General features: G+C 59.3%; 1 protein-coding gene and 1 pseudogene across 3 annotated transcripts in view; both read right to left on the reverse strand.

The window, feature by feature from the left end:
- The window catches only part of LOC309799101 (methylosome protein WDR77-like), a 460,959-nt pseudogene that overhangs the window by 280,472 nt on the left and 152,706 nt on the right, over positions 1 to 27,781 (reverse strand). The window lies entirely within an intron of this gene.
- ADGRB2 (adhesion G protein-coupled receptor B2) overlaps positions 1 to 27,781 on the reverse strand; it is a 36,232-nt gene that overhangs the window by 7,207 nt on the left and 1,244 nt on the right. For both annotated transcript variants that reach the window (XM_082615556.1, XM_082615555.1), the window contains 22 exons: positions 21,354 to 22,158; positions 10,101 to 10,184; positions 9,684 to 9,848; positions 8,326 to 8,490; positions 7,570 to 7,734; positions 7,320 to 7,487; positions 7,144 to 7,245; positions 6,878 to 6,984; positions 5,896 to 6,090; positions 5,652 to 5,720; positions 5,467 to 5,575; positions 4,817 to 5,147; positions 4,376 to 4,481; positions 4,139 to 4,182; positions 3,733 to 3,859; positions 3,171 to 3,274; positions 2,953 to 3,055; positions 2,126 to 2,276; positions 1,881 to 1,950; positions 1,437 to 1,503; positions 1,219 to 1,304; positions 817 to 915 (listed from right to left, as the gene is read on the reverse strand). In XM_082615556.1, the coding sequence (XP_082471682.1) occupies positions 817 to 915; positions 1,219 to 1,304; positions 1,437 to 1,503; positions 1,881 to 1,950; positions 2,126 to 2,276; positions 2,953 to 3,055; positions 3,171 to 3,274; positions 3,733 to 3,859; positions 4,139 to 4,182; positions 4,376 to 4,481; positions 4,817 to 5,147; positions 5,467 to 5,575; positions 5,652 to 5,720; positions 5,896 to 6,090; positions 6,878 to 6,984; positions 7,144 to 7,245; positions 7,320 to 7,487; positions 7,570 to 7,734; positions 8,326 to 8,490; positions 9,684 to 9,848; positions 10,101 to 10,184; positions 21,354 to 22,143 (3,407 nt within the window). In that variant the 5' untranslated portion in view covers positions 22,144 to 22,158. Of the gene's footprint in view, positions 1 to 816; positions 916 to 1,218; positions 1,305 to 1,436; positions 1,504 to 1,880; positions 1,951 to 2,125; positions 2,277 to 2,952; positions 3,056 to 3,170; positions 3,275 to 3,732; positions 3,860 to 4,138; positions 4,183 to 4,375; positions 4,482 to 4,816; positions 5,148 to 5,466; positions 5,576 to 5,651; positions 5,721 to 5,895; positions 6,091 to 6,877; positions 6,985 to 7,143; positions 7,246 to 7,319; positions 7,488 to 7,569; positions 7,735 to 8,325; positions 8,491 to 9,683; positions 9,849 to 10,100; positions 10,185 to 21,353; positions 22,159 to 27,781 lie in introns of those variants that run through there.

Below are 27,781 nucleotides of genomic sequence, written 5' to 3' on the forward strand. Positions count from 1 at the left end.
TAGTTCTGAGAGACTGGGTCAGAGAGGCAGATGGGAGCCCAAGTGAAAGGGAGCTTTCTGCTACGCAGAGGTTCCCAGAGATGGTGCCAGCCGCCTCCAGAGGCAGTGAGCTCCCTGATCCTGGAGGTGTGCAAGACAGAGCTGGGCCCCCACTGCTCAGGGAGGGTCAGCTGGATTTCTGGCCCTGAGTGGGAGGTTGGGCCTGAAGCCCTGAAGTTCATTCATTCATTCTACTCTTGTGCGGCTGGGATTTTAAGAGTCTCAGCAGCCCGAGGACAGCTCAGTGAAATAATTCCCTACCTCCAAGATTCTCTGTCCTCCAACTGACTGTAAGATTCAATGCCTCTGAAATTCTAAGTCTCAGATTCTATGACAGATGATAAGACTCTATGATTCACTCATTCGAACATTCTTAGCTTCTGATTGTCTTATTCTAAGATTCTACCATTCTAATTCTAAGGTTCTATGGGCTCAAAAATTCTAAGGGTGGAAGATTCTATGAGCCTCTGTAGGTTGGGGCTATAAGGAGGAGTGTGTGTCTGTGCCTGGATAAAATGTAAGCTGGGGCTGCGGGGGCAGGGGCAGGGAGCAAGGGGTGGGCACGGGAATACAGCATTTTCTGGAAGGCACAGACATTCATTCCCTGTGGCCTCTTTGTCATCACAATGTCGAGCCCTTGAGAGTGCATGGCAGCTGGCGGGGCAGGGCAAGCTTTCCAGGGCACTGGGCTGATAACCCTCCTCCCCCCACCATGGGCACTGCCCCCCTTCTTTTGCCCCCACCCACCCACCCCTTTCCCACGGGGGCACAACTAACATGGCGTTCCTGGCCGAGGCTGAGCTGAGCAGGGGGCTGGGGACCACTCCACACGCTGAGCAGGGGAGGAGCAGGCTGGCCCAGGGGCACCGCTCCGACCTCGGGGGCGGCACAGACACAGGAAAAGGGGGGAGACACACGGGAAGTGGGAAGAGATGGGGCAGTGTGAGCCCCGAGTGGGGTGGGAGGGGGAGGGCAGATGAGAGAGAAAGAGGTGGGTTAGGGTGGGTGAGGGGCTGCAGCTGAGCACACCGGGTGCCCACCTTGCCTGCACCCTTGATGCACCAAGGTCAGGGAGCCCCGGTCGCATCATCAAGCCCCGAGTCTCCAAGAGTGGCTGTGGCCCACCCTCCCTACAGCATTTCCCACAAGGCCAAGTCACAGCGACCCCCCTCCCCTTACCCGGCCCTCTGCTTCTTGGACTTGTCTGAGATGCCATCCCGAGCCATGAGCTTGTTGAAGACGATGATTCCGATGAGCATATTCACCTGGGGGCCCGGTGGAGTGGGGTAGGGGAAGACAGGATCACCAGATGACCTCCTGGCAGGGAAATCCCCAGGTGGAGGAGGTAGACCCCCCCTTGGGCCATGCCCCTCCCAGGACGCTGCAGGGGCACATACCAGGACAATGACAGCTGCTGGGCCCACGAAGGCATAAAGCAGACCACCCTCCAGAGAGAGCCAGCAGCTGGGGAGGGGGGGAAAGAGGGGGTATCAGACAACCAGTGGGCCCGCTCCCATGCTCAAACACCATCCCTCAGGGCTCCCTGAGCTGCCAGGTCACGTCACGCATGGGGCAGGGACCCAGACAGGGTGAGAGTGAGCCACTGACTGTTGCTGAGCCCCTCTAACAAGGGCCCTGGGGTTACCAAGGCTGATCCCTGACCTAAATGGTTCTGAGATTATCCAATCCCAGCACAGCCTTTTATAGTCAGGGAAACAGGCTGAGACGGGAGAATTTGCCCAAAGTCCCACAACAGGAGTAGGCCAGGATCACAGCCCGAGAAGTCTGGAGCCCTATCAGGTCCACTGACTCCCGTTTCCCACCCCGGGAGGCCCACGTACTAGCTGGATGTACCGTATCCTTTGGTGCGGGTAAAGCCGACCGACACGGCCACCACCAGGGCAGGCAGACCTGGGGGAGCGGGGGAGCCAGAGTGAGATGGCCGCCCGTCCTCAGGGTCCTTCACCCTCCCAGACCCCCAGCCCAGCTGACCCCTGTGCCCAGAGAGCAGGGCCGGGGCCAGAAGCTCTCTTGCTGCCCTTGTCCCCAAGGCCCAGCGGCAGGGTCCAGCATGAGCCCTGCTCACCCCAGCCCAGGCAGAGGAAGCGCTTGCGGACGAGGCGGGTGCGCATCCGTCCGATGACAGCCAGGTAGGACTGCCAGGCCTCGGTGAGCACCCAGCAAAAGGATGAGAGGAAGAAGAAGTGCAGGAAGGCGGCTATCATGGTGCACACACCCTGCAGGGAGGAGGAGAGGGAGGGAGTGGCCCTGAGCAGCCGCCAGGGTGGGAGGCGCCGGGCTTCCCACGTCCGCTGCTGGGCGCTGCCACGGCCGCCCACCTGAGCTCCGCCTGCCAGGCACCCCCGTCTTCCTGCACCCACACACAGCACGACACAGGCCCGGTGACACGCACACGGCACTCGGCATCCAGGAGGCGGGCGGGCAGGCTGCCCACGCACAGACGGGGCTGGCAGGGAGGGGCACAAACAGGAGTGCCTGCCACGTCATGGCCGGGTGGGCCCCACGTCTGGCACCAGCAGGGCTGGCGCTGTGCAGAGAGGGCCGAGGGGGCATAAGGGACAGCCAACACAGATCAGACGCGGGTACGTGGCACAGGAGGCTCTGCTGGGGCTCCCACATGCCCGCAGACACGCCCAACACACGTGCGCACAGGCACTCAGCTCACGTACACGTTCACAAATGTACACAGACATCCCTCACTGGAGTACACACACCCCCTCTCCAACTCCCTCATGCACGCTCACACACACTGTCTCCCACACACACGCTCACCCAACACCCAGCTCGAGTGTCTACACACATCCGGCACTTAGTTTCATACACACGAGCACACGTGCCATCCCCCCTTCGCCCGACTCTCACACCCCAGCCCCCCTGTGAGCCTGCACCTGCCTTGCTCAGCACCCGCGACTGGCCCACGAGGATCAGGATGTTGGATGCCAGGATGGACAGGCAGAAATTCAGCAGGATGATGGAGCGTTCCGATTTTATGAACCTGGTGGGGCACAGTGGGCAGAGACAGGGGAGCTAGCCGCCCTGCCCAACCTGGGGTGGCCGGCCACCTCCCGCCCCACCCCCTCGCCCCCCCAACCCCCCACCCTCCCACCTACCTCCAGAAGGCGGCATAGATGGCAAGGAGGGTGAGCAGCGCCATGCAGGACACAGCACAGCCGATCACAAGGGGGACCGAGGGGGAGCCCGCCAGCTCCAGGGTCTGGGGGAGAGGGGCAGACCGTCAGATGGGTCACTGGGAGAGGGCAGCTACAGGGGTGCCATCGCCCTCCCCACCTCCTGTCTAGGACAGACTGGCACCTGCACCTGTGTCACACCCACACTCACAAGGGGACTCACCACTGCCTCCACACGTGCACAGAGCAGACCCAGTCACGTACGTGGACGTGTATTTATGCTGTCACCCGCACTCTTCCACACACAACCAGACACACGTGTGTGTGTATACACATGCAATCACCCACTGCCACACACCCCTGGGCACATGTCATCGCTGTGAGCACCATTCCGGGGGCACAGACTTCCACGTGCAATCCCACAAGTACACCCACGCAAACGCCACGTGGGACCACCCAGATCCCCGCCAGCACTGTCACAGATGGTCACTGGCACCCAGGAGCCTCTTCTCCGGCCCAGCCCAGGCACTTCCCTCCCACTCACCAGGTCCTTGGGTGGCTGGGCCAGCACAGCAAAGGTGGACAGGTGCTGGCACTGGCAGCGAGTGTGGGCTGCCTGGGTCTCCAGGGTCTGGCAGCTCTCAGTGTCCCAGTCCCCTGAGCTGGCATCTCTTGGGTGGAGGGAGAGGTGGAATGAGCCCCAGCCCAGCTCCACGGCCCCACCCCCAGTGCTGGCCACTGCCCGAGGACAGTTGAAACCCAGAGCAAGGCCACATCCAAGGGGCGGGCAGGCAGGCAGGCAGCAGGAGCCACAGGGTTTGCCCTTGGTCCCTTAGGCCAAGGATGGTGCCAAGGCACCCTCCCTCTGGCCTTCCAGGCACGACATCCCCTCCTGAGTGAGGAGTCCCAGGGCTGCAGGCTTCCCCACACAGAGCCCCTGCCCAACTCACGCTCTGGAGTAGTCCCAGCTGGCACAGTGGGGATCCGTGGTGCCCTGCGGAGCAGAAGACCTAAGTGCAGCGTGGGTGGGACGCTGCCCACCCATGACCACCCCCATCCTGCCATGGCAGGCCCCACACAGGTCAGCGGTTCAGCCTGCCATCAGGGCAGACCACCTCCCCATCAGACAGGCCTTTGGCTGCCCTGGCTGGGGCATACCCAGGGTCCCTGCCCAGGGCCCCACTCACGTTGATGATATAGGAGAGCTCCACGGTGATGAGGGGCTCAGCTAGTGGCTGGGTGGGGGGCCTCACAGTCACTGTCATCACCCTGGATGTGACGGCCAGCGGGGGCCTGGGGGACAGATGCTGAGGTCAGCTCCTGCCAGCAGGTGCCCAGATCCAGTCAGGAACCCTGAAGGTGCTTTGGGGATCGAGGGCAGGAGGCTACCATGGTGCCAAGGCCAGGGGAAGGCCTAGAGTTCAGTGGGGTCCAGGACTTTGGGTGAGGTCTAGAGCTCCGTCCAGCACCCCCTGCACCCCCTCTGAAGCCTCTGGGAGCTGCATGGACGCTTGGAGAAGCACCTGTGTCCAGAGCCAGGCGAGGGGTCCCTGAGGCTGCAGATGGATCTCTCTGTGGCCAGCACGGGCTCAGCCCTCCTTCCCTTACCTGGGCCTCCCTGGACTCACCTGGGGGGCGGCAGGATGAGGCCGAGGGTGCGGTAGAGCACAGCACCAATCACAAAGTAGGAGGAGGACTCCTCAGGGTCTGCCGGGAGGAGGCGCTGGTGGGAGTGGCCCGGGCCAGGGGGCACGGTTCCTGGGCCTCTCCCCCTGCCAAGGCTGTCTGCTGCCCCGGATGCGGCCGGCTTCCCTGGGGAGGAGAGGCTGAGCACCTCCTTGGGTAGGAAGAGGCGGTCCTCTGAGTACCGCACCCAGTCCTTCATGCCCCGGCGGCCGCGCATGGGGAACGTGATGTCGCTGGACACAGCCGAGACGGGCTCCCGCTGAATGCTGATCACTGCAGAGGACAGACAGAGACAGAAACAGAGCGGAAGGTCACAGGGGAAGAGATGAATGTGGGGGAGACAGACAGCAGGAAGGCAGATGCAGACACCAAGGTTGGTACAAACAAAGAGGCGGGGGATGGAGAAACAACAAAGAGATGGAGCGTGGGAAGAAACGTGGAGACAGAGATACAAATAAGGGGTTAAATGAGGGAAAGGCAGGGCCCAGAGAAAGAGAGGAAGATAGAAACAGCCCTCAGAAACCATCCCTCCCCCAAGGCGTCCTGGGTTCGGCCACATCCAGCACCCCCTCCCCTGCCTGCTTCCTCGTACCCAGGTTATCTGTGACAATCAGAGAGCTCTGGAAGGCCTTGAGAGCATCGCCCACCAGGTGAATGAAGTCCTCCACGACCCGGAGCAGGTGCACAGAGCCAGGGGACACCTGGGGACAGACAGGGTGTAAGGGACCAAGGCAGGGGCAGCTGTGGGGGAACAAGCCTGGAAGCCCAGCCCCTCACCTGCTGAGCATCATCCCACTTGTCCTTGTTCTCTGCATCCACCATGAAGCTCACCACCTGGAAGAAGCGCTGGGGAGAGAGCAGTGGGTGTTGGGAGGTCCCAGCCCCAGGGAGAGTAGCTTCCCCACCACAGCCACACCTGCCGCCCCCCGCCACAGACTCTGCTATAGGGGCCCGGCCTCCCCCTTCAATCTAGGGCTTCTGAACCTTCAGCCCTCCTTCCTCTTAACAGGGTAGAGGGTACCTGCACGTCATCAGCCGAGGGCACATAGGTGGCTCTCTTGAAGGTGTCAGTGACATTCCTCAGAATGTCCACGGAGAAAAGCAGGTCCCCACTGTAGTAGGTGCGCCGGGCCAGCAGCTCCTGCAGGCTCCGCACCACTTGTGACATGCCCTCGCCTGCCAGCATGCGCTGCCCCTTGGCCAGGTGCTCCCGAAGCTGCCAGTGACAGGTAGGCTGCTGTCACCAGAGTGTCAAGAGCTGGGACCCGCCCCTGGCCCATCCCACCCCAGTCCACCCACCACTTGCATCCAGAGGGAAAGGGTCAGATAGAGATGCTCAAAGAGATCATGGGGGAGACAGAGTCTAAGAAAGAAACCCGTAAAGAGAAAGAATCCCCAAAGATATGTAAAGACTGAAATAGGAACAGCAAAAGAAAGAAGGAGCTCAGATATACATATAAAAGATAAGCACAGTTGAGGGACAAGGCACCTCCCTAATCCAAAGAGGTCATTATACGCTGGAGTGTAATGCACGCTCTCTCTCTCTCAAATACGAGCTCCAAGCACAAACACAACAAATACCGGTTACAGTCAGACGAGTACACACAGGCCATGTTCGCTAACAACATTCTTACCCCATGGCAGGCCCTGGGCTGGGCACTGGGGACATAAAAATAATTTCAACTTTGTCCCTGCCTTCAAGGAGCTCCCAGTCTCACAGGACACAGACATTGTGATGAGCACTCGTAACACCTAATGACTGAGAAGCTCAGGGGGCTGTAGGAGCACAGGGGGAGGCACTGGGGATAAGGGAAGACATCTGAGAATCAGGTCTTGAGGGATGAGTAGGAGTTTGTCAGACAAGGAGAGGCACAGCCAGGCAGAAGTGGGCACATCGTATGTACGCCAAGGCACATGGGCACGAGCAAGAATCAAGCTCCCTCCACACCCACCAGAGTCTGGGACAGATCCCGTGTCGCCCCAGCCCAGCAGGGTGCACTCACTGACAGATACAGGTAGCGGTACTCGTGGGAGATGCAGCGGGCAAAGCTGGGCAGCCCCCAGTAGGCCACGCCCTGGGCACTGAGAAGACAGCGGCGGCTGGCAGACCCTGCAGGGGGACAGGACAGAGGGTTGGGTGTGGGGGCTGAGCTCTCACCCACTTCACTCCACACCTCAGGATGGAGGCTCAAAGAGGCTGGGGGCTCGGAAGGGAGCGGCAGGAATGGCGGGTGTGGGAGGCGTGCAGGGAGAGCCACCCGCCCCTCACCTGAGGCATTGGGGGGGCACTTGTTGTAGATGATCTCTCCGGCAGCCGCCTTCTTCCACATCATCAGCATCACGTACTCGTCTCTGCACATCTCATGGAAGGCTGTTGGTACAGCGGAGGGGCTCAGCCAGGCCCAGGCACTTGCCCCCAAAGCCCCAGGGTCCGGCGGGCAATACCTGGACACCTCTTCTCACTGCAGGGCTTCACCTCCTCTCCGGTGCCCTCGCAGGGGTATCCCTGAGTGCCTGTGGCCTGGCACATGCGGAAACGGCGCTGCCAGCCCGTGTCACATGTCTTGGAGCACAGGCTCCACGCATTCCACGGCCCCCACTTGCCATCTGTGGCTGCAGAGATGGGGGGCGTGAGTGGCCCCAGGCGCGCCCTGGGCCAGGGCCACCACCTGCCGCCCCTGTGCCGCACACTCACCCGGGCACTCAAGGTTGCCACACTCCCGGGTGTCAGTGAGGGCCCCGGTACACGTGGCCCAGGCTGGGCCTGCCACGCTGCACTTTCGGCTGCGCTGCTGGGTCCCATTGGCACAGGACGTGGAGCACGGGCCCCAGGGACCCCATTCTAGCCACTGGCCTTCCACTGCATGGGGAGACACAAGCAGGGTTGGCTGTTGAGCAAGGGGTGTGGGGAAGCGTCAGGGCAGATGGCATTCAGATTTGAATAAGGCCAGACCCACTGGAGAGGGGTGGATGAAGGGGGGCTGGAGGGAGCTGGTGGTGCCTGGGCCTGGGCCTGCCTGCCTGCCACCAGCTCCAGGAACACAGGACCCCTCTCCACTCAGCACTGAGGCACGTGCTCTCTTCTGGCTAGGGAAACGGGCCCCGGGCCACCTTCTGATCTTTGCCCACATGTAAGCCCAGCTTTGTGTCCCCTCACAGCCCAGCTGGCCATGAGCACCAAAGTGCTATGAACAGCAAGGGTAGTCCAGGGCTCAGGGGAAGGGGCACTGGCAAGCAGCCCCCTTTAGATGGAATCACAGGGTGCCAACTCCAAGTAGGCTGGGCCAGGTCACCTCCCACACTGGCAGGTAGACTTTGCCAGTCTCCCCATGCTTGGTCAAAGTTCACTGGGGTTCCCCCAGGGGCAGGGCACTGGACCTGACTTCCTCCCCTTTCCCGACCCCCACCCAGCTGGGCAGCGCCCGCCTGAAAGCCCACGGGTGCTACTGACCCGGGCAGGCGGCCATACTGCAGAGCTTAGTCTGCAGCTCGGGACCCTCGCAGGCCTTGCCGCCGTGCTGGGGGGGCACGCAGGTCCGCATCCGGCTCCGGGACCCCCGCCCGCAGCTGCGGGAGCACAGGCTCCAGGACCCCCACTCCTCCCACACGCCGTGCACTGCAAGGAAGCACGTGGCCAGTGGCTTGGCGGCACCTTGGCCCCGCCCACTGCCCACCCGCCCACCAATCAGGAGCTCCGGCAGCTCTGCCACCGCTCCTCATTGGCTCTGCCCTGGGCCCCAGGATTCCGCCCTTTGGGGGTGGGGATGTGGAAGACACAGACTTCTAGTCCCAACTCACACAGGACACTGCCTGTGGACACCCCGACAGGGAGACTAGAATCAACCCAGGAGGGGAGCCAGGGGTCCTCCTCTCCTGGGGGCTCAGTAAAGCCCAGGAAAGGGCTCAATATCTACCCCACCTTACCCCATCCCCATCCCTCCCCACCCCGGATCCAGAGCAAGAATCCAACATGGCAGGCATGGGGCAAGAGAATGCCCCTCCCCACCCCAAGCGCAGGGACACACAAATAGACATGACCCTCTACGTGGACACTGACACAAAGAGCTCACATTGGAACACGGCTTTGCCCCACCCCTTTGCAAGCTCCTGGCACACCCCCAGTTGCCAAGACCCCTTCCCGGGTAGCCCTACTTTAAGTTCCCAGCCAGGAGCTGATCTGGCCTAGGCACCACTTCGCTCCCTCAGGCGCAAGGGGCAGGACCCGCTGAAGCTGCCGAGCCCCTCCTGACCCACAGGCTGTCCCCACAGGCACATGCACATTCTCAACAACTCCATGCTGAACTGAGGAAGGCTTCAGGGTCTAGGGGAGGCTCCCTGGGGAGTGGGATAGGGAGTCAGAGGAGGGAGGGGATGGTCAGAGAGATCTTCATTTTTTTTTCTTTAACGTGGCATTTCTCTTAGGTCTTGAAGGACAGCCGAGGTAGTGGTGGGGGGACAGGATGAGAAGAGGCGAGTGCAGGGTGGTGGGAAAGCGCAAGAGGTGCTGCTGTGGCCAGGGCACAGGGAACACGGAGGGCAGTGAGGGTAAAAAGACAAGCCTTGGTTGCCAGGACGTAGGCATCAGGGGAGTGCTGTGCCCAGAACCAAGCCTGCTGGTGCGGGCCCTGGTCTGATTCATCTGTGTCCCCGATGCCCTGTGTGGGGCTGGGCACGGTGGGGGGGTGGGGGCACAGTCAAGTTTGCTGAATGAAAGGAGGAGGCAACCAACCATCTTTGGAAGATGAACTTGCCCGAGTCCCAGGCAGGACCCGACCCTGCAGGCAGACTGGGCGGGGAGGACGGGCATACCTGGGCAGGTGGCTGAATTGTTGCAGGGCCGGGTCTCCCGCAGGGGCCCGCTGCACAGGGTCCCATAGGGGGAGGACACGCAGGAGCGGGTCCGCACCTGCAGGCCCTGCCCACACGTCAGGGAACACACGCTCCACGGGGACCACTCCTCAGCCGCTGGGTCGCCTACGAGAGAGGGACAGCGTCGGCGGCAGGGGGCATCTCCCAAGCACTCAGTCTCAGGAATCCTCCTACCCTGACCCCAAGTGACAGGCCCTTCAGGAGGCAATCCAGCCCTGCCCACAGGCCTCGCATGGCACAGAGACACGACTGAGCTCCAGGACATTGACAGAGACAGGCACACGCCAAGCACACATGCCACCAGATGCCACAGAGTCGGGCCCCCACCACAGAGGAAGGGAGGCGGGCCCGAGTTACCTGTCTGCGCCATGTACAGCCCAGGCTCATCTGCAGACCTTGGCCACTGGGTTTTCACCTTCGGTTCCTCTTCCGGCTCCTCACCTGGAACACAGAGGTGGTGGCAGGGGCTCAGCAGAGGCCAGCTCAGTCCCGCCAGGGTGGCACAGAGAGGGCAGCCTTGCTCACCCTCAGCCAGAGGGTCTGGAACCAACTGCAGGTGACGCTGAAAGAGCATCACGTCCTGCCCCCTGCCCCACCAACACCATTTTACAGAAAAGGAAACTGAGGCTCAGAAGGCCACACAGGGCTTGCCTACAGCCTCACGACTGTCTTTTCCTCCTGCCTCAGCCAAACTGGGGGAGACTGGAGAGGAGTGGCCGCTCATATTAATGAGCGGGAGGCTTCTGTGCCAAGTGCTGTCCCTACCTATCTCCTTAACCCTCCCCTGGGAAGTAGGGACCATCACCTCCGTTTAAAGATGAGAAAACTGAGGCCGAGAGAGGGGAAGTGACTTGTCCAAGATCACACAGCTTGGAAAGCCTCAAGTCCAGTCTCTTTCCCCTCACAGGGCTGACCCTAAGGCAGACAAACAGCCAAGGTGAGCAGTTGTGACCACTCCGTAAGCTTGCCTCTGGGACATGCTTGGCTTCATGCCAAGCCAGGGGCTGGGCCTGGGGCCCAGATTCTGCCCCCCAAGCAGCACTGGACTGTGACCTGGAGGCACAGGTCAGAATGCCGCTCCTCTGAGACCTAAGGGCCCGGGGCAGGTGCCTCCATCCAGCAGACCCTACTCCCCACCGCCCTGTGGCCAGCGAGCAGCAGGCGCTCTGGGATCTGCTGCTGCTGCCTCGGCCCCCACCTCACCCGGCTCTTGGCTGCCCGATGTCTGTGTCTGGTCTAGGCCTTGGAAGCACTGCCAGCCCTGGAGGAGAGGCTGGGAGCTCCCATTCTCCAAAGCCAGGCCCTCCTGCTCAGACGTGAGCTCATCAGGCCCTCTCCCACAGGCTGGGTAGTGGGGATGGTGGCAGACATGAGTACAGGGGAGAAAGACCCAGCCCACGTAGAGGCTGCTGGGCAGGTGGGATCGGAACAGCATTTTGGGACAGGGCTCTGCCCATGCTGTCCCCAGACTAGAAGGTACTCCTCTCCCCCACTCCCAGGCCCTCTCCTATTTCTGAACACCAGGTCAGCACCAAACAGGCACTCTGTGTTGGAAGGAACCCAAGAAGGCTGTACTCTTCCTGCCCCCTGCCGCCCAGTCCAGGCTCTGCGTCCGAGAGAAAGCTCTTCCTCACCAGGCATGAAGAGTGGCCACTCTGAGCAAACCTGCTGTCCAGAGGGCCCTGAGCTGCCACTCAGCCCGGCCTCTGGTCTCATCCACTCCCGGGCCCTTCCCTCCACTTCAGCCACCAGTCCCAGGACCTGATCTTCATCATCCCCGAAACTGCTCCACCATCTCTGAAACCTGTGTCTCCCCACCCCACAGGACACCTTCAGAGTCAGGCAACCCTGGTCCCAACTGGGGCGTGGATACTGACCAGCTGTGTGACCGTGGGCAAGTGTCTTTGCCTCTCTCACCCTGTTTTCTGACCTCTGTAGAACCATACTCAGAATACCCCCTACCCTGAGGGCTGACCTCAGGACTTCCTGACAGGAGATCATGAAGCCCTCAGCACCCTGCTTGGACATGGGGAATGCTCAGAAGGCAGCAACTCTCTGGTTTATTTTCACCATCTTCCCTTCCCTCAACACCTCCACCCCTTCAGCACCCTCACATGCCACCACCCCTCAGCCCCCTGGGCCTCCTCCCTCTGAACAGCATCTGCCATCGCTCCTGGCCTCACTTTGGGCCCTGCCTCTATCAAGACCACAGAGAAGGTGCTGGAACCATGCCTGGCAGCTCCCGAATCCCCTCACCCAGCCTTTCCACCACACCCGCTCAGCCAGTCCCCAGCCCTGGAGACTGTGACAAACTGCCTTCTCCACACCCACCCCCAGGCTGCTAAAGAAATCTACAGCTGTGCCAACTGCCACCACAACAGATTCAGGGATGCACATCCGATGGCCGAGCAGGGCTCCCTGCCTTCCCTGTCCCCCATTCGGCGGGCTGTGCCAGACCTTGACCTCTCTCCTCAAGCCCATCTCCGCCCACTCCCTCTCTGCAACAAGCTCCTTTACAGAGAAAGCAGAAGCTATGACACGGGAGCCCCCCCACCCCGACTTCTTGCCTCACCCCTCCCACTCCCAACTTTCCTGAAGCCCTTCTCTTCACAAAGACCAGCCCCTCATCCCAGTGCTGCCTTCTATTCCTCCCGCCTACCTTCTAGGGAGGGCTCCACCCATCATCCCATCTCATCAGCATTTCGTCAGCATTCTCCTCGTGGCAGCCTGGGAACAGATCTAGGCCCTTTCCGTTCTCAGAGGGGCCCTCCTCTGACCCTCCTGCCTTCTCTGGCTACTGCCCTCGGCTCCTCTTCACCATCAATGAGTGGTCCAGAGCTGGCACTCCAGTTTCTCACCTGCCACTCACATCCTAGCTCAGATGTCACCTTGCCTGGTAAATCCACTGCAGTCTGGCTTCTGACCACATCTTCTGCTGAAACCGTTCTTGACAGTCATCAGTGCCCTCCTTGTGGCTAAATCCTATGGATGCTTTGCAGGCCTTGTCCCGCCCGACCCCTTGGCAGCATTTCGCCCTGCTGACTCTCCAGGCCTGAAACACTCCCCTGCCTGACTCGCTACCTCTCCCCTGCCTCTTTGACCGGTCTGTTTTCCTGCTGCTTCCCACATCTGGCATCCACGTTTTGTCCTGTTTTCACAGGACAACACCGCCCCCCCCCAGGCTTCATGAACCCTACCTGAATGGCTGCTCCGAAGTCGTTGCGCCACCCACCGAACCTGTGCTTCACTCCTGTATAGCTTCCTGCCTCCTGAACAGGTCCTCTGATTGGGGGGGCAGGGGGGCTCAAACTCAGCGTGTCCAAAATAGGATGATCATCTCCTCTCAAACCTCTCAAACCCACTTGTTCCCCACCTTCACCTGGAAAACTCCTACTTGACCTTCAAAACCCACCTCAAATGACCTCTTATAGGCAAAGTCTTCCTTAGCCCTCACTCCCCTGCAGAGTTGGCTGCCCCCTCTTCTACGTGCCCACTCATCACAGATGATTCCATCTGCTGACTGTCTGAATTACCCCCCATCCGAGAGCCCTTTGAAGAAAGGCTGTGTGAGCCATCTCCCTGACCACACGAACACCAGCACAGAATCCGGCCCAGAGAAACAGCAGTAAACACCAATGAACGTGTTGCTCCTAGCTTCCCCCACCCCATGGGGGTCATTGGAAATGGTCGTTTGTCATCTTGAGTATCAGCTCTGACCTGCAGCCCGCCACCTAGACCACCCCAAGCTTGACATCCATTTATTAATAAACGCTCTGGAGATGCCATCTGACCTGTTGCAAATCCAGTCAAGAGTCCTCTCATCCAGCTCCTTTTTGGCGTCTTGGCCATTACTGTTGTGGGTGGCAACCCCTCCCATCCCTGGCCTGGCATCCAGGAAGCCCATCAAATGCGGCCACGTGAGAGGCCAGCCTGGCTTGCTTGTTGTGGACTCACACTGCTTCCTGTGGGGCCCCGTCCTCTACTGACCACTCACCACCCATTTGCTGGCCAGCCCCGCCATATAACCAGAGGTGGTGTCGGTGGTTTCTAGAATCCACCCCATTTGAAAATCAGAACATGTCCCAGGTCCAGCTCTTGAGCCCCTCTCCTAGCCTCCTGGGCTGGGCCAGAGAGGGCAAGGGACAAGCTCAAGGCCACACCACCGGGGCCTGCACTGACTGCCCTCCCCTCCCCACCCCCACCCTACTCCCCACTGAGGAAAGCCAGTTCTCCCTGCAGGGGAAGAAGTCAGATAAGACCAGAGGCGTCAGCCACTGAAACAAACGTTTATTCAGCATACACCATGTGCAGGCCCCTGCCAGCTCCGGGCCCAGACCAGGGCAGGTGTGAAAGGAAGATGGGCCAAGAGGACAAGGAGGGTTCCAGGAAGGGGTGTGAGCACCCCCAGACCTCCTGAGCGTCCCACTCAGTGGGCGCCGTGAGCTGACTGGACCAGGGACTCTGATGCTCCCAGCCCTACCACCTGTCAGCTTTCCCACCTGGCTGCTTGCTGCCTGGGACCTGCTTCCCCGCTCAACCCTGGATGAACTCTAAACTGTTCTGTTTTGTTCTGAATAACCCTGTAGGAGATAATTTACTACACACCTCCTATGTGCCAGTCACTGCATGCTCTACATTACCTCATTTAATTCTCATTAGGGCAGGTTCTCCCATTTTACTAATGAGGTACTAATGAGGCTCCAAGGTCTCATCCTGGAGAGAGGCTGGTGTGGGATTCGAACTCCAGCCTGCCTGATTCGAGGCCACTTTACGCTGAACTGCGCTGGCTCTGACAAAATGCAACTCAACTTGGGCCTCCTCAGAGACGGCTTCCCTGATTCCCATGGGACCCCGAGTTACTCCCTCGCCTCCCCACAGCCCCTCACTTACTTGCCTCTATTCTCTTGTTTTCACACCTCTTCCTAATTGCTCCTTTGAGCATCTATGCCCCGCCTCTGCCAGGCGAGACTGATTCTCCCTTGTAGGCTCCAAAGTGGTCCTCTGGAAGCCCAGCCCCACACACTCGTCTGCTGAGAAACCTTCAGTGGCTCCCCACTGCTACCACCACAGTAAACCTCTGAGCCTGGCATGCTCTGGTCCCTGCTGACCTGTCCGGTCCTGTTTTCCCCTCCCCACCAGGCAGCCAAGCTGTGAGGCCGTGTGGGTCAGTGGGAAGGACGTAGATTTGGGAGCCAGACAAATGCAGGTCTGATTCCCAAGTGTGCATAGTGTTGCTGTGTGCCGTTGGGCAAGTCGCCTCACCTCTCTGAGCTTAAAATTTTCCAACTGAGAATAGAGGTGACACTTCCTAATTCATCATGAGAATGAAATGATGAGAGATACGGATCACCTGGAGCATAATAAACTCTCAATGAAAGGAGCTGCCACTCCCTTCTTGTTATCCCTTGAACATGCAATTGCTTTCCTCCTTCCACTCATCTGTTAATGGTGTTCCCTCCTCTTGGAACACCCTTCCTCACCTCAATCTGTCAAAATCTTCTAGATTTCAAATGCCACCTCCTCCAGGAAGCCTCCCTAGGCTGACTACACAGAGGTCTGGGTGTGCAGGTCCCTTCTTCTGCTATAGCTGTGAGTAACCTGTGCTAATCCCTCTCCTGGCCCCTGAGGGAGGGTTTCAATCTCCCTAGACCTCTTGCACAGACGGCCCAGCTCTGAGCTGCCAGACACAAGACAGGCATTCAGCAAACACCAAGTATCCCTGAGGGCTCCTCCACCCCAACCACACAGGACCACTGTGGTCTCACCCCTGACACTGGCAGGCAGGGTGGGCACAGGCACTTTGCCATCTGAGCAGGACTGCACACACCTGCTACCCCATGCTCCGCAGACCCTGCCCCTCAAACTCCACACAGTCCAGCCCCCTCAGCCTCCTTTGTCATGAATGTATTAAAAACAACCACGATAGGGGCTTCCCTGGTGGCGCAGTGGTTGAGAGTCCGCCTGACAATGCAGGGGACACGGGTTTGTGCCCCGGTCTGGGAGGATGCCACGTGCCGCAGAGCGGCTGGGCCCGTGAGCCGTGGCCGCTGAGCATGCGTGTCCAGAGCCTGTGCTCCACAACGGGAGAGGCCACAGCAATGAGAGGCCTGCGTACCGCAAAAAAAAAAAAAAAAAAAAAACACCATGATAATCACCACTTCCACGGGGAGAGAGCAGTGCAATTTACAAAGCAGTCCTCCCTCCCCAGGGTCTCTGCATCCTCCCTGAGGCTGGCCCTAGAGCCCCAAGTAGGCACCAACTGATCCCCCTGAAACACCGTTCTGTCATTCCCTCCATGGCTCCCCAGCCCCAGCAGAACATCAGGACCCCAGGGGGGCCAGGGCAGAGGAAGCTGGCTCTTGTAAATTCTAGACTCTACCTGTGCAGTCCCGTGCAACTGGGTACACCCAGCCAGAATGCCAGTCCCCTTCCAATGACTTCCTCCCCAGGCTGCTGGCCTATCTGCCCAGCCTCCCAACAGAGCTAGCTGGGTCTCTGCCACCTTCCCCACGTAGCCAGGAGCTCCTCGAGAGCAGGGACCGCGTCCGACTCATCATTCTTCCCCCACGCCGCCCAACTTCTTGCTGCCTTAAAGCCCTCGGCCAACAGGGTGAGGTCCCAGTGTCTGGGTGCAGCAGTCAGAGCCTTGGCCCCATCCCCCACCACTGGGGCTACCGTCTGGTAAAGGCTGGTCTACTACAGCCCCCTGTCCCCAGCATGTTCACACGCCATGCCCTGGCACGGGCTGCTTCCTTTACCTTGAAAGCCCTTCCCCTTGCACCGGGAAATGACTTGGGGAGGCTCACAAATGTGCCATGAAATAACACTGGGTCATGGACTGAGGAAGTGATCCCCTTTCCAGGTCTCATTTTAGTAGAGTGACTATTTGCCAATCTGCCTGGGATAGTCTGGTTTAGGCCTATCACCCTGATGGAATTAATAGTACCCCCTCCCCCCATTTATAACCTCGAAAATGTCCCGGCTCAGGTGATAAATTATATGGCCACCTCACTTTTAATCCTTCCAAGTGCATGAGAAAGAAGGTCTCCGTGCAGTCCAAGACTTTAACACATCCCCAGTACGTGCTAATTTCTCTTTCTAACAAATTGAGAGGAGGGACGAGCGTCTAGCTAGAATCTGTTGTTTCTTTGGTTACCTTCTATTTCAGATAAGTGATACTCTTTTTCCATTGATGATATGAAATTTCTTTTTAATGTGTTAAATTTCAAAAGCGATTTGATTTAAAGAAAAAAATGCACAGGCTAGCGAATTCCTATTCACTCCTCAAAACCCAACTCAGAATCACCTTCTTTAGACCACCTTCCCACCCCTTTGCGGTTTACTCCCTCACTCTTCCTCCTCCCTTGACATCCAGCACATACATTCATACCTATTACACTAAGTTAGGACAATACACAACTACTTATCAGGGATTTACCATGTGCCAGGCACTGTGCTAAGCATTAACCCAAATTCTCTTGCTTAATCCTCACCATTACTCTTTAGATAACTCCACTATCCCCATTTTATAGGTGATGATATAGGGATGAGGAAACATGCCCGTCGTCACACAGCTAGTCAGTGGTGGTGTCAGGGATTGAACCTGGGGCCTGGTGACTTCAGCCTGTGGCCTTGACCACCACTGTACACTAGTGGTCACTCTCCCCCACCAGAGGGCAGAAGGTGTGTCTGCTTCACCTCGGATCGCATTCACTCAGAGCCACTCCAAGGCCTGGCATAAACTCCATTCTGATAAAGAAATGAAGACGTGTGTGATGGATGGGCTGGGACTCAGTCCCCTTTGAGATGTCTGGGGGTGGGGGGTGGGGTGGTCTGTGCCCCACTCCCCATCCCATGATGGAGCACACAGATTTCTGGCAGCAGAGATCTGGGCTGGAAGGATCCTCCAGGAATCGTACCACATGTGCTAGGTCTCCCCCCACCCCACTCTGAGAGAGGCCCTTCCTCCCCAATGTCTGCACCCCAAACAGTCAGGTAAGGTAGGGCCTCTCTTCCTGCCACCAGACCATGCTGGCCAGAGGAAGATGGCAGAGCCTGAGGGTCAAGGAGAAAGCCAGGTGAGGACTGGGTTAGGCAGGTGAGAGGCAGCCTCCTAGAGGAGACAGGGCTTGAGCTGTGCTTGGAAGGATGGGGCAAAGGATAACCCAGGGCAAAGGGCATTCCAGGTGAGGGAAACAGCCCAAGCAAAGGCAGGGAAGCCAGAAAGCAGGGGGTTCCGGGGCCAGTAGGAGCCCCAGTTGAAAGGGTGGGAGAGAACCAGAGGGAAAGCAGGTGGCAGCTGGGTCAGGGGCGGGACTGGAATGCCAGGCTGAGGAGTCTGGACCACGATGGGGAGTCCCTGGGGGCTGAATCAGGGAAGTGACACACAGAGAACAGGGGGTCCTGAGGCCCCAAGGGGGTAGCACCTTGTCCAAGTCACACAGCAGCAGTGGCAGAGGGGGGATCTGAACCCATTCTTGCCTCCCAGGCCTGACACTCAGGGGACCGCAGGCTCACCTGGTGCCCATGCCTCTGGAATGGAGCCTGGATGATGGAGATGATGGGCTAGTAGCCACCAGCCAAGGGTGGGACAGTGCCCCTGGGGGGAGGCAGGGAGTGTGGCAGAGGAGGGAGGGGGCTGCAAGAGTGAAGGACACTTTCTCCCAGATGTCACCCCGCACAGCCACATCTCAGGATTGGAGGGTCAGCAGGCAGGAACTGCAGGTTGGCGACCGGCTCCCTGTAGCTGGCTCTGGAGCTGGTACCAATTCTACCACCTGCCTTCCGGCCCCGGCCTCGGCCAGCCTCCATGCCTGTCCTCTGTGGAGCTCCTACCTGCCTTCCTTCCCTTTCTTCCTCTCCCCCCACTTAACAGATTGCGGCAGCAAGATGGCACAAATTTATGGCTCAACTCACCAAAAATAACAAGAGATTTATCAAAGGCAGTTTGCGTGAAATTAACAGGCATCTGTACCCTCTTGTCAAACGCACTCAGCTCTGAGGCGGGCCCAGGCACTCCGCTCCCAGCCTCATCGCTCTTCCAGTACCAACCCAGCTCCACCCCGCTTGGCCTTGCGTTGATCCTACCTGGGACGCCCCGGAGAAGCTGAGCACTGCTCCCCTGCCCCAGTGCCTGGCAGAGGGGCTGGGATGAGGATCTCACCTGTTCACCACCATCCCACCAATCTTGTCCTCAAGCTGGCAGCTCCATGTGCCAGCCAGTTCTCCTGCAGCTGGTACATGTCCAACTGGCCCAGTGGGGAGGAGGTGAAGGGAAGCATGGAGGTGAGGCCAAGGGCTTGGCCAAGGTGGTGCTGCCCAGGCACAGAGTGCTCCAGGCCCTGATGATGCCACTGGCCCTCAGATGCCCCCTGCCACATGGAACAAACTGAGTCGTGTGCCCATCATCTCTTGCCCCAGAGAGGGTGGGCAGAAGGTAAGAGGTGGCAAAGAGGAAGAATCCCTTGCCTGCCAAGGGAGAGGAAGGGGCTGTGCCAGCCCAACTCTGGGCACCAGTGTGCCCTGTGAGCCAATGGCTGATGCCACATCCCCACCACCCCTGTCCCCCACAACTCCCTACAAGAGCCCTCCCTGCAGGCCATCCCATGGAGAAGCCTGGCAATATGCCAAGCAGGACAAGGGACATGAGCTGGGAGCCCAGGGCTCCCTGCTCAGAGAAGATACCAGGCTTCATGCCCAGGGACAACCAGGATCCAATCTCCTCCCATCCTCAGTCTCAGAGGCCTCTGCAGAGGCTCTGATGATGGTGGGAACGATGGTGCCCTTCCCATCACGAGCCCCCTCTGACACCTAAAGACACCCCGGCTACCAACCAACTCCCAACCATCTCCCGCTCCCGACTTCAGCCAAGCCCAGCTGGCTGCTCCTGGCTCTGTGCTCCACATGGCAGCCTGCCCGGATGGTGCCCACCCAGGAGGGCAAAGCCTCACTCCATCCACTGTGGACCACTGGGCTGATGGACCGCAGAGAAAGCCAGACAAAAGAACCGGCCCTCTGCCGAGCACAATGGGGGAGGCCCCCACAGAGTGACAGGCAGTGGCGGCCAGGCAGGAGCAGCCATAAACCTCCTGATATACGCCTGGCGCTCTCCGCCGATGTTCGACAAAGAAGCAAAATTCAATTTCTTCCTGCAGGCACTAAATCCCAGGCCAGCCTCCAGGGCCCGTAGCCTGCCCAGGGCCTGGCTGTCACTCGGATGGCTTCATCGACTGCTGCGAGAGGCCAAGCTGGCCTAGGGGAGAGGCCAGAACAAGGCCACTGGGCACTTGCCATGGATGGGTGTGATGCCAGATGTCTCAAGAGGGAGGCTGAGAAGCCTCTTCCCCAAAGCCTTGGCAGAGGCTATTGTCATGATAAACACCTCTAATTAAACCAGGGCTATCTCCCCATTTTACAGACAAAACAACTGATGCCAAAAAAAAGGATCCACTCAACGTAACAAAGACAGTTCCCAACTTTCGGGTTCTGTCTCCAAAGCAGGCATGGGAACAGATCATACCCCTCCAATACTCCTAGCAGCCTTCACACAAGAGCCCCTGTGTCCTTGTAAAAGCTCTCAGCCAGATCCAGATGCCCCTCTGACCCATCCCTGCGTGACAGCCTCACAATGGTAGGCGAGCACCTGTTATCCAAAATGGGGAAACTGAGGCCCAGAGAGGGGCAGGAACTCCCTGTTAGTACCAGAGCTGGAAACCAGATCCCAAATCTGCCTCCCTCCCACCCAGACGTCCTGGGCCCCCTGGCCAGTCCCTGGCCCAGCCCTGTTCAGCAGACACTTAGGACCCAGCCAAGGATCTTGGGGCCTTGAAGCTGCAGGAAGGAGGGTCGGCAGAAGGTGGCCGTGGCTGAGGGAGCTGGGTGGGAGCAGGAGCAGGCAGGACTCAAGGGCTTGAAGAGCTTTTGCCCCGTCAGCAGGAAGCTCTAGCAGCTGGCGGCCTTGGTCCCATAAGACGCGGGCCCAGAGCCGGGGAGACAGGGGACGCTGGGAGCTGAGCCAGGCCAGCCCTCCAAGGCAGCCTCGAAGCTCAGGCCTCTTCACCCAGGCACATTCTTCTGTGCCTTCCTCTGCCCTGACCCTGGGGCCACAGCCAAAAACCACTGACCCATGTGGGCAGGAAGACGTCCCTGCGCCCTGCCTAGTCCAGCCTCCAGGCAAACTTGTCAACTTGCAGTGCCAGCGCCTGCCGCCGTCATTCCCAGCTTTGGGCCTTTATATACACTGCTCCCTCTGCCTGGAATGCCCTCACCACTCCTTTGGCTTGGCTTGCTTCCACTTGTCCTTCTGATCTCTGTTCCTGTATCACTTCCTTCAGGAAGCCTTCCCTGACTGCCCAGTTAGGGGGTCCCCTCCCTGGGTTTATCACACTGCATTGTCTATGGGGGTCTCTGCCCCCATTCACCCACCCAGACTGCAAACTCTTCAAGAGGGAGGTCTGACCCCAATCCACTATGGCGACCCCAACACCGGGACAAGGCTGGACCCAGTGGAGACATTGGTGAACAACCACATGAATGCCCCAGTATCCGCCAAGATGGGCACCATCAGCCCTCCAGACACACCCGCCTCACCTGGGCCCTGCTCAGACTCACCGTATCTCATCTCTGTGGTGAACAGGTCATTGCTGCTCCCCGAATGCAAATCGGCCTCGGCAGGTGGGGCTGGGCCCCCAGGCACCAGGGCATTGGACAGGGTGTGGGCAGCAGGAGGACCCGGAGGCGTGGTGGTAGCGGGGCTGGCCCCTGTCTCTCCAGGGCAGCTGCAGCCCGGCTGCGCAAAGCCACAGGCCCTGCCAGCCGCACGGCCGCACTCCTCGCTCCAGCGACACAGGACGCCGCAGGTGAACTGGCTGGAGTTATTGTTGTTGATGAGCAAGACCTCGACGAAGCGGAAGGCCAGGGCTGCGGGCGCCAGCAGGCGCGGGGCCTCCGAGGGCTCGGCCGACAGGCAGAGCTGCACGAAGTTCTTGTCGAAGTGCAGGAAGGTGAAGGGGCCCGAACCGCCGCACAGCTCCAACCCCGCGGCCTCCTCCTCCTCCTCTGGCCGCCCCAACTCCGCTTGGGCCTCCGCCTCGTCGGGGCTGGGCCGCAAGCAGGTAAAGTTGACCAGGTAGTGGTCCAGGGGCAGCAGGCGGGGGGCAAAGTGGGCGCACACCTGCTCCTCGCGGTTGAAGCGCAGGTAGAGGGAGTACTTGGTCGGGTCTGGGTTCTCCAGGGTCCAGGAGCAGCCCGAGGCGATGGTAGGGAAGAGGTCCTGCAGTGAGAAGGCCCCGTAGAGCACGCCCGAGGCCAGGGCAGAGCAGGCGCTGGGGGCGGGGTCGAAGGCGGCGGCCAGGCGCAGGGACAGAATCACAGATAGTAAGAGGGGACAGGCTGGGGTCATCCTATGTCCCTTGCCCTGTGGAGAGAGACAGTGGTCAGTGGCCCCGGGCGCAGCCAGCATGGGCTCTGAATCTCCTGTGGCTAGCTGCAGGTCGTGGGCCTTGTGGTGAAGACTATGTTCTTTTAAGTCACCCAGGTCCACTTGTGTGATCTTAGACAAGGGACTTGACCTCTCTGAGCCCCTTACTTGAGAAATGAAGGCCCTCAGGAGAGCGTCTGCAATCTCGTAAACCCTTAAGAAACATTAGTTGTGACTATTATTCTGTGGTTCCTCCATCGGTCCCATCAACCGCCAGCATCTCGGCCTGATGTTCAGATCCAGCCCCGGCCCCACCACGCAACTTGTATCCTCCAGAACTGCTGCTCTCAGCCGCAATGTGTCGTGATCAGCTGTGAGGCGTGTCACACATAATCCAGAGGTAATTGTCGAAGTGGCGATGTTTGACAACGATTTGCTTTTTTATAAATCAGAGCAATTCAAGGTTATTCCCGGAACAATGTCATTCTCACTCACTTGCTTTACTGAGTGGGAGAGAAAGGGGAGGAGTTACCGCTGGTGTGATGGGGACTGAGCACAGCCTGAGCCATGCCCATGGGAGGGCATCGCAAGTGTGAACGTCATGACTATCGCTGCTGTGGATTTCCTGCTGGAAACAAGGGGGAGAGGCATCTGCAAAATGGGTGCAGTTGTTCCCCTCCAACCCCTCTTCCCCTCCCACCATGGTGTTATCCTCCAAGGCCTGGCGCAGGGCCTGCTACCCCCGGGGAGGCCACCAAGCCATTTGCCTCCTCTTAGCTCCCACAGCCCTCTCCTGAAAGTTTGCGTCACCCAATCGTGACCACTAGCCCTTGCTATGTCGCCAGGGCTAGCTCACTCATCTCATGAGTCTTCAAGCTCCTAGGAGTGGAGACCAGTGTCCGTTGATTTCTAACTGCCCCCAAAGCACTGAGCTGAGCTCCCAGCAGCTGTGCATGTACTCCAGGTGGGGAAGGGCAACCAGGACCCAAGTTGACAGACAGAGCAGTCACGCCAGAGTGGACAAGGGATGGGGGTGGGGGGGCGCTGCAGGTGCCTCGCACCTATCAGGCCTGGGCAGAGCCACTGCCCACAGCCTCCGCCCCAGCTGTCCAGGTAGCAGAGAGTAGTGCCCAGGCTCAGCCCCGCTTCCAGCCCTGCCCCCAGGCGGGGTCCACGCTGCCTCCCTCCTCCATGCCCAAAGCATAGTTCACAGCACTGGATGGGCCCCCAGAGCCTGGTTGTTCCGCATTAGAGGAGAAAAGATGAGGCTCTGAGAAGGGAGGCAATCTGCTCAAGATCACCTCAGAGAAGCCAGGCTGGGACTGGAGTCCAGGACCTGAGGCCCCAGCCCGGTCTCTCCCGCATCCACCCATAGCTTCCTGCTCTGTCCCCTTCTCTGCTCCTCACGCTTCAGTCTCAAGCTATTAGCTCTGGGAACTGAATCACAAACATAGGATAATTCACAGGGTGTGGCTAGATTGTGCCAGGACACAGCTGCTCCCCAGGGACAGGTTTTCCCATGGCTGTTCAGGAGTCTGAAGAGTGGTCAGAGGCGGGGGGTGGGGGGGTGGGAAAGGAATGAGAATCCCAGAATTCCAGTTCCTGTGCAGCATCCAGGGAACTCCTCGCTGGCCCAGATCCCACGTGCTGCCACTCTGAGCCAGGCCCAAGCCCCAAGCGCAAATACACATTTGCCCCTCCTGGGCCACAGCAGGGTGGGGAGGCAGGCTCTAGGCAGGCGCATTTACAAGGAAGGAGACACACCACCTTCTTCCAAAGACCTGCCTGGAGTTTTTCAGCAGAAGCTAGTATAGGCTGTGTCTCCTCTGCCCTGCACAGAGCTGGAAAAGGGACCAGACCCCTGGCCTTCCCACCCCACATCATGACTGTGCCAAACCATTCAGCCTGCCCAGCCTGCTGCGGCACTAGCGAAGCCAGTGTCTCATGATGATTGACAGCCAATCCCCCCGCTGCCCCCAATTATTTCTAAGCAGGCTGCAAAATTCAGGCCATGGCTGTAGCTCAGTGGAGGGGAGGTGGGGCCTCATTATAACTGGCCTTGTCTCCCCCACTTAGAGCAGGGCAGGGAATCTCCACGCACAAACACACCAACACCCCTGTGCCCTGCAGACATGCACACAAAAGCATGGATGCACAGACACGTGGGTAGCCAGGCATTCTGCCTGTGAAGAGATATACATGCACACAGACATGCACAGAGATCGGAGTAAACCACAGATGAGTGAACTCAATGCACACGAGGTGCACACACTCACATGTACAAGGCTGTCAAGAGCCAGACACTCATACACACGTGCAGAGATGCAAATATACTCTCTAGTGTGAACACACAGGTATTTGGGTTTTTGAAGCTCAGCATATGACAGCTAAGCATCAGGCAGGATCTGATCTGCTGCTCCTTCCTTGGTGTTCCTGAAACTGAGGGCTCAGGCCCCCAGCCCCATCTCCTGAGCCTCCCCTGCTCCCTAGTCCATAGCTCCAACCCATCAAGAAGCACTAGGTCCATATCCTTCAGAGCCACAGCCTGGCTTCTCCAGAATTGAGGCACCTCTAAACCCTGCCCAAGCCCCGTCCTCCACTCAGTCTCCTTCAGACACCTCCCTTCACATCAATTCTGGAATTACACCCTGAGTGTATATGACTCTCACTGTTCCTGCTGTTACATACGACCTTCTAGGGGCCCCTTTTTATATCACTCTCCATCCACAAGATAAGGCAAGGAGCCCAATTCCAAGCTGGGTCAGAGACCGCCTCCCCTGGGAAGGGACCTAGAAGGATCCTGGCCTCACAGGCAGCTCAGGTGGTTATGAGCCGTGATTAGCCTCCCTGAGCCTGAGTTTCCCCCTCTGTGGAGTGGAGACATGATCCCTGCCCCCAGGACTGCATACACCCTCTCATTCAGCCTCCTGGTGAGTTCCCAGCACAGAGCCTGCCACGGGGAGAGCGCTCACACCATCCTTTCCCCTTCCCCCTCCCACTTCTCAGACCTCACAGTCTCTCTCCTCTTTCCTGCTGAAGTTGAGGTCGGTACCTCTGAAGGCTCTTTGGGTTAAACCTCAGAATAGCTTTGCCACCTGCAAGCCCAGGAAGACCACAGACCCTTCCACGCACAGAGCTAGACAGGAGGGGTATGGAGGTCACCTCCGAGGAAGAACTTCCTGGGTCAGGAGGCTGATGGAAAGGATAATCAGTAGGCCACCTCCCTCAGGACCTCTCTGGGAGGAGATGGGTGATGAGCTCAATCTCAGTCTCAGGATCCCCCTCCTCCAGCCACAGGCCCCCTTCACCGCATGCCCCCCTGCCCCCCTCAAACCTGAGAACCCCACCCTCTCTCCAAACACATTCATGCCCCTTTCCTCCCAGATCTCACAGGCCTGGGCTTCCCTTCTGCACCAGTGAGGGATTCCGAGGCTTTCCAGCAGCTGTTAGGGCCAAAACAAGACTGGGGTGGGAGGAGGCATAGGGCGTAGTGCGGCGGGGAGGGCACCTCAGGGCAAGGGCTGGGTCTCCGGGATCCCTGGGATCGACCCCTAGCCTCCCGCTAGCTGAGAGCAGGGGCGCGGGCGGGGGAGGGGCGGTGGGTGGGGGAGGGGGCGCGTCGGTGCGCACCTCCGTCGCGTTTATCCACCTGGCAGCCCCAATTCGCCTGCCCGTCACTCACCCTCCGCCTCCCGGGCGCTCGCTGCACGGCGGATCCCAGACCGATACGCGGGCGGGGACCCCCGGGCCTCGAGGTCCCCTGCCCTTGCATCGGCCGGGGGTGGGGTCCTCAAGCACCCCTCTCCCGGAGCTCTGGCACCCAGGAAGGCACACACCCTCCATCCAGCCTTGGGAGCTGGTGGGCCGGACCGAGGGGAGGGGGCAAACCTCCCCAGTGCAGCCCCTCCCTCTCCGGCTGGCAGAGTGTCTCTCCGTCTGGCGAGGGGGGCAGGGGCCTCCAACACACCACTAGGATGCGGGCCCCCAGCCCCCCCCGGGGAGGGGGGGGCGGTGCCGTGCGCGCGGGCGGCGGGGGAGGGGTCGGTGACTCAGCCGCCCTCCGCCCGCCTCCCCGGAACTTTGCAGCAGCTGGAGCCGCCGTTGCTACAGGAACCGAAAGCTTTTGTTCCCCAATGTCAGGGCTGCCCCGGCAGGCGGGAGGCTGGGAGGCTACCACTCCCCGGTGGGACCCAGGCCCAGCCACACTGCCCAGAGGGCTTCCAGGCCAGCAGAACGTCACGGATTCGAGGCTCCTCTCTCCCCCTTGCCCGCCAAAGCCAGGTTTCTTCAAACTCTTGGGGCCCTCTGGCCAGGTCACCGCCTAACTCTGACCCGGAGCGCTAACTGCCCTGGAAAGTTTCTGCTGGCATCTCTCCTCCTGGGGGTAGGTAGAGGTTCTTCTGTGCCCCATGTGCTCCTCTGTGGCTGATTTCCCACGTGGGCCGCCCCCACCCCAAGAAGCAGCCTACCTTTGGGGACCTAGACTTGGTTCCTCCACTTCCCCAGCTTCTACACTTGAACCATTACCTCAGAGGCCTTGGCCTTTCACTGATGCCCCTCTGATCCCGGAGGAATCTAGTAGGGTGTTGAAGGATGGGTGAGGGAGCGGGGAGACTAACGGTCACAGGCTCCCTGGACCCATTCTGGACCTGAAGCTACCTTCTGGCTTTATTATCTTGGAGGTTGGAGCGATGTCACTAGAACTTGTTCTGCATTTCTACTCTGGGATTAGGAGTGGAGTGGAGAGGGGCCTGACCTTGGCCTTGAAGAGAAACAGCCCAACACACCTATCATTGTTGAGCATTACTGGGTGCCAGACACTCTATACAAACAACCTAATATCATTTCTCCCAGCAACTATATGAGGCAGTTATCACTGACCCATTTTATGGAGGGCCAATTGAGGCTCAAAAAGATTATATAGCTTGCCCAGGTCACACAGCTTTTGAACCCAGGTCATCCAACAAAAAGCTGAGTTCCTAACTACTCAGCTCCATTACCTGGGGGTTGGGAGGGAGGGAAGAAGGCAGAGACTAGCTGGGACCTCACTCTGGGTTACAGAAATGCCTACCGCACACACCCACCCCAGGCTGGACCTCTTTCCTTCTGAAGAGTGATGGGGGAGGGAGAGAGAAAAGGGAAGGAGAAGAAAAAGCAGAGAAGGGAAGAAGAGGGGGGAAATCTCTCTGTCAATCTTGGTTCAGAGAAGACCTTCCCTCATTCCCCCCCTCCCCTGCAAACCAGGGCATGCCCTGCAGAGTCCATACTGACCCTCACCCCTGTGGCAGCTCAGGGGATGCTCCCCAGGTCCCTGCTCTGTCCCAGGGCCAAGTGGACTCCCCCACTTCCTACTCCATGCCCAAGCCAGACAGAGCCCACCTTTGCCCCCCCACCTAGTGGGTACTGCCATGGGGTAGACAGATAGAGGCTTCCTGGGGACACTTGCCCAAGCCCAAACAAGCCCAACCAGAGCACCTCAAATCCAGGGGCCAGCCCTGCTGGTCTGTGCCCTGAATTGCTGCTGGGATAACCCCTCCACCCCACCCCACACCTCATCCCCAGAGCATAAGACCAGACAACCAGGGCTGTTCTGGCACGGCTAGCAAGAGAGGGCACCGGG

The sequence above is a fragment of the Mesoplodon mirus genome (genome assembly GCF_964341445.2).
Source record: "Mesoplodon mirus genome assembly, chromosome: 3".
Lineage (NCBI taxonomy): Eukaryota > Metazoa > Chordata > Mammalia > Artiodactyla > Ziphiidae > Mesoplodon > Mesoplodon mirus.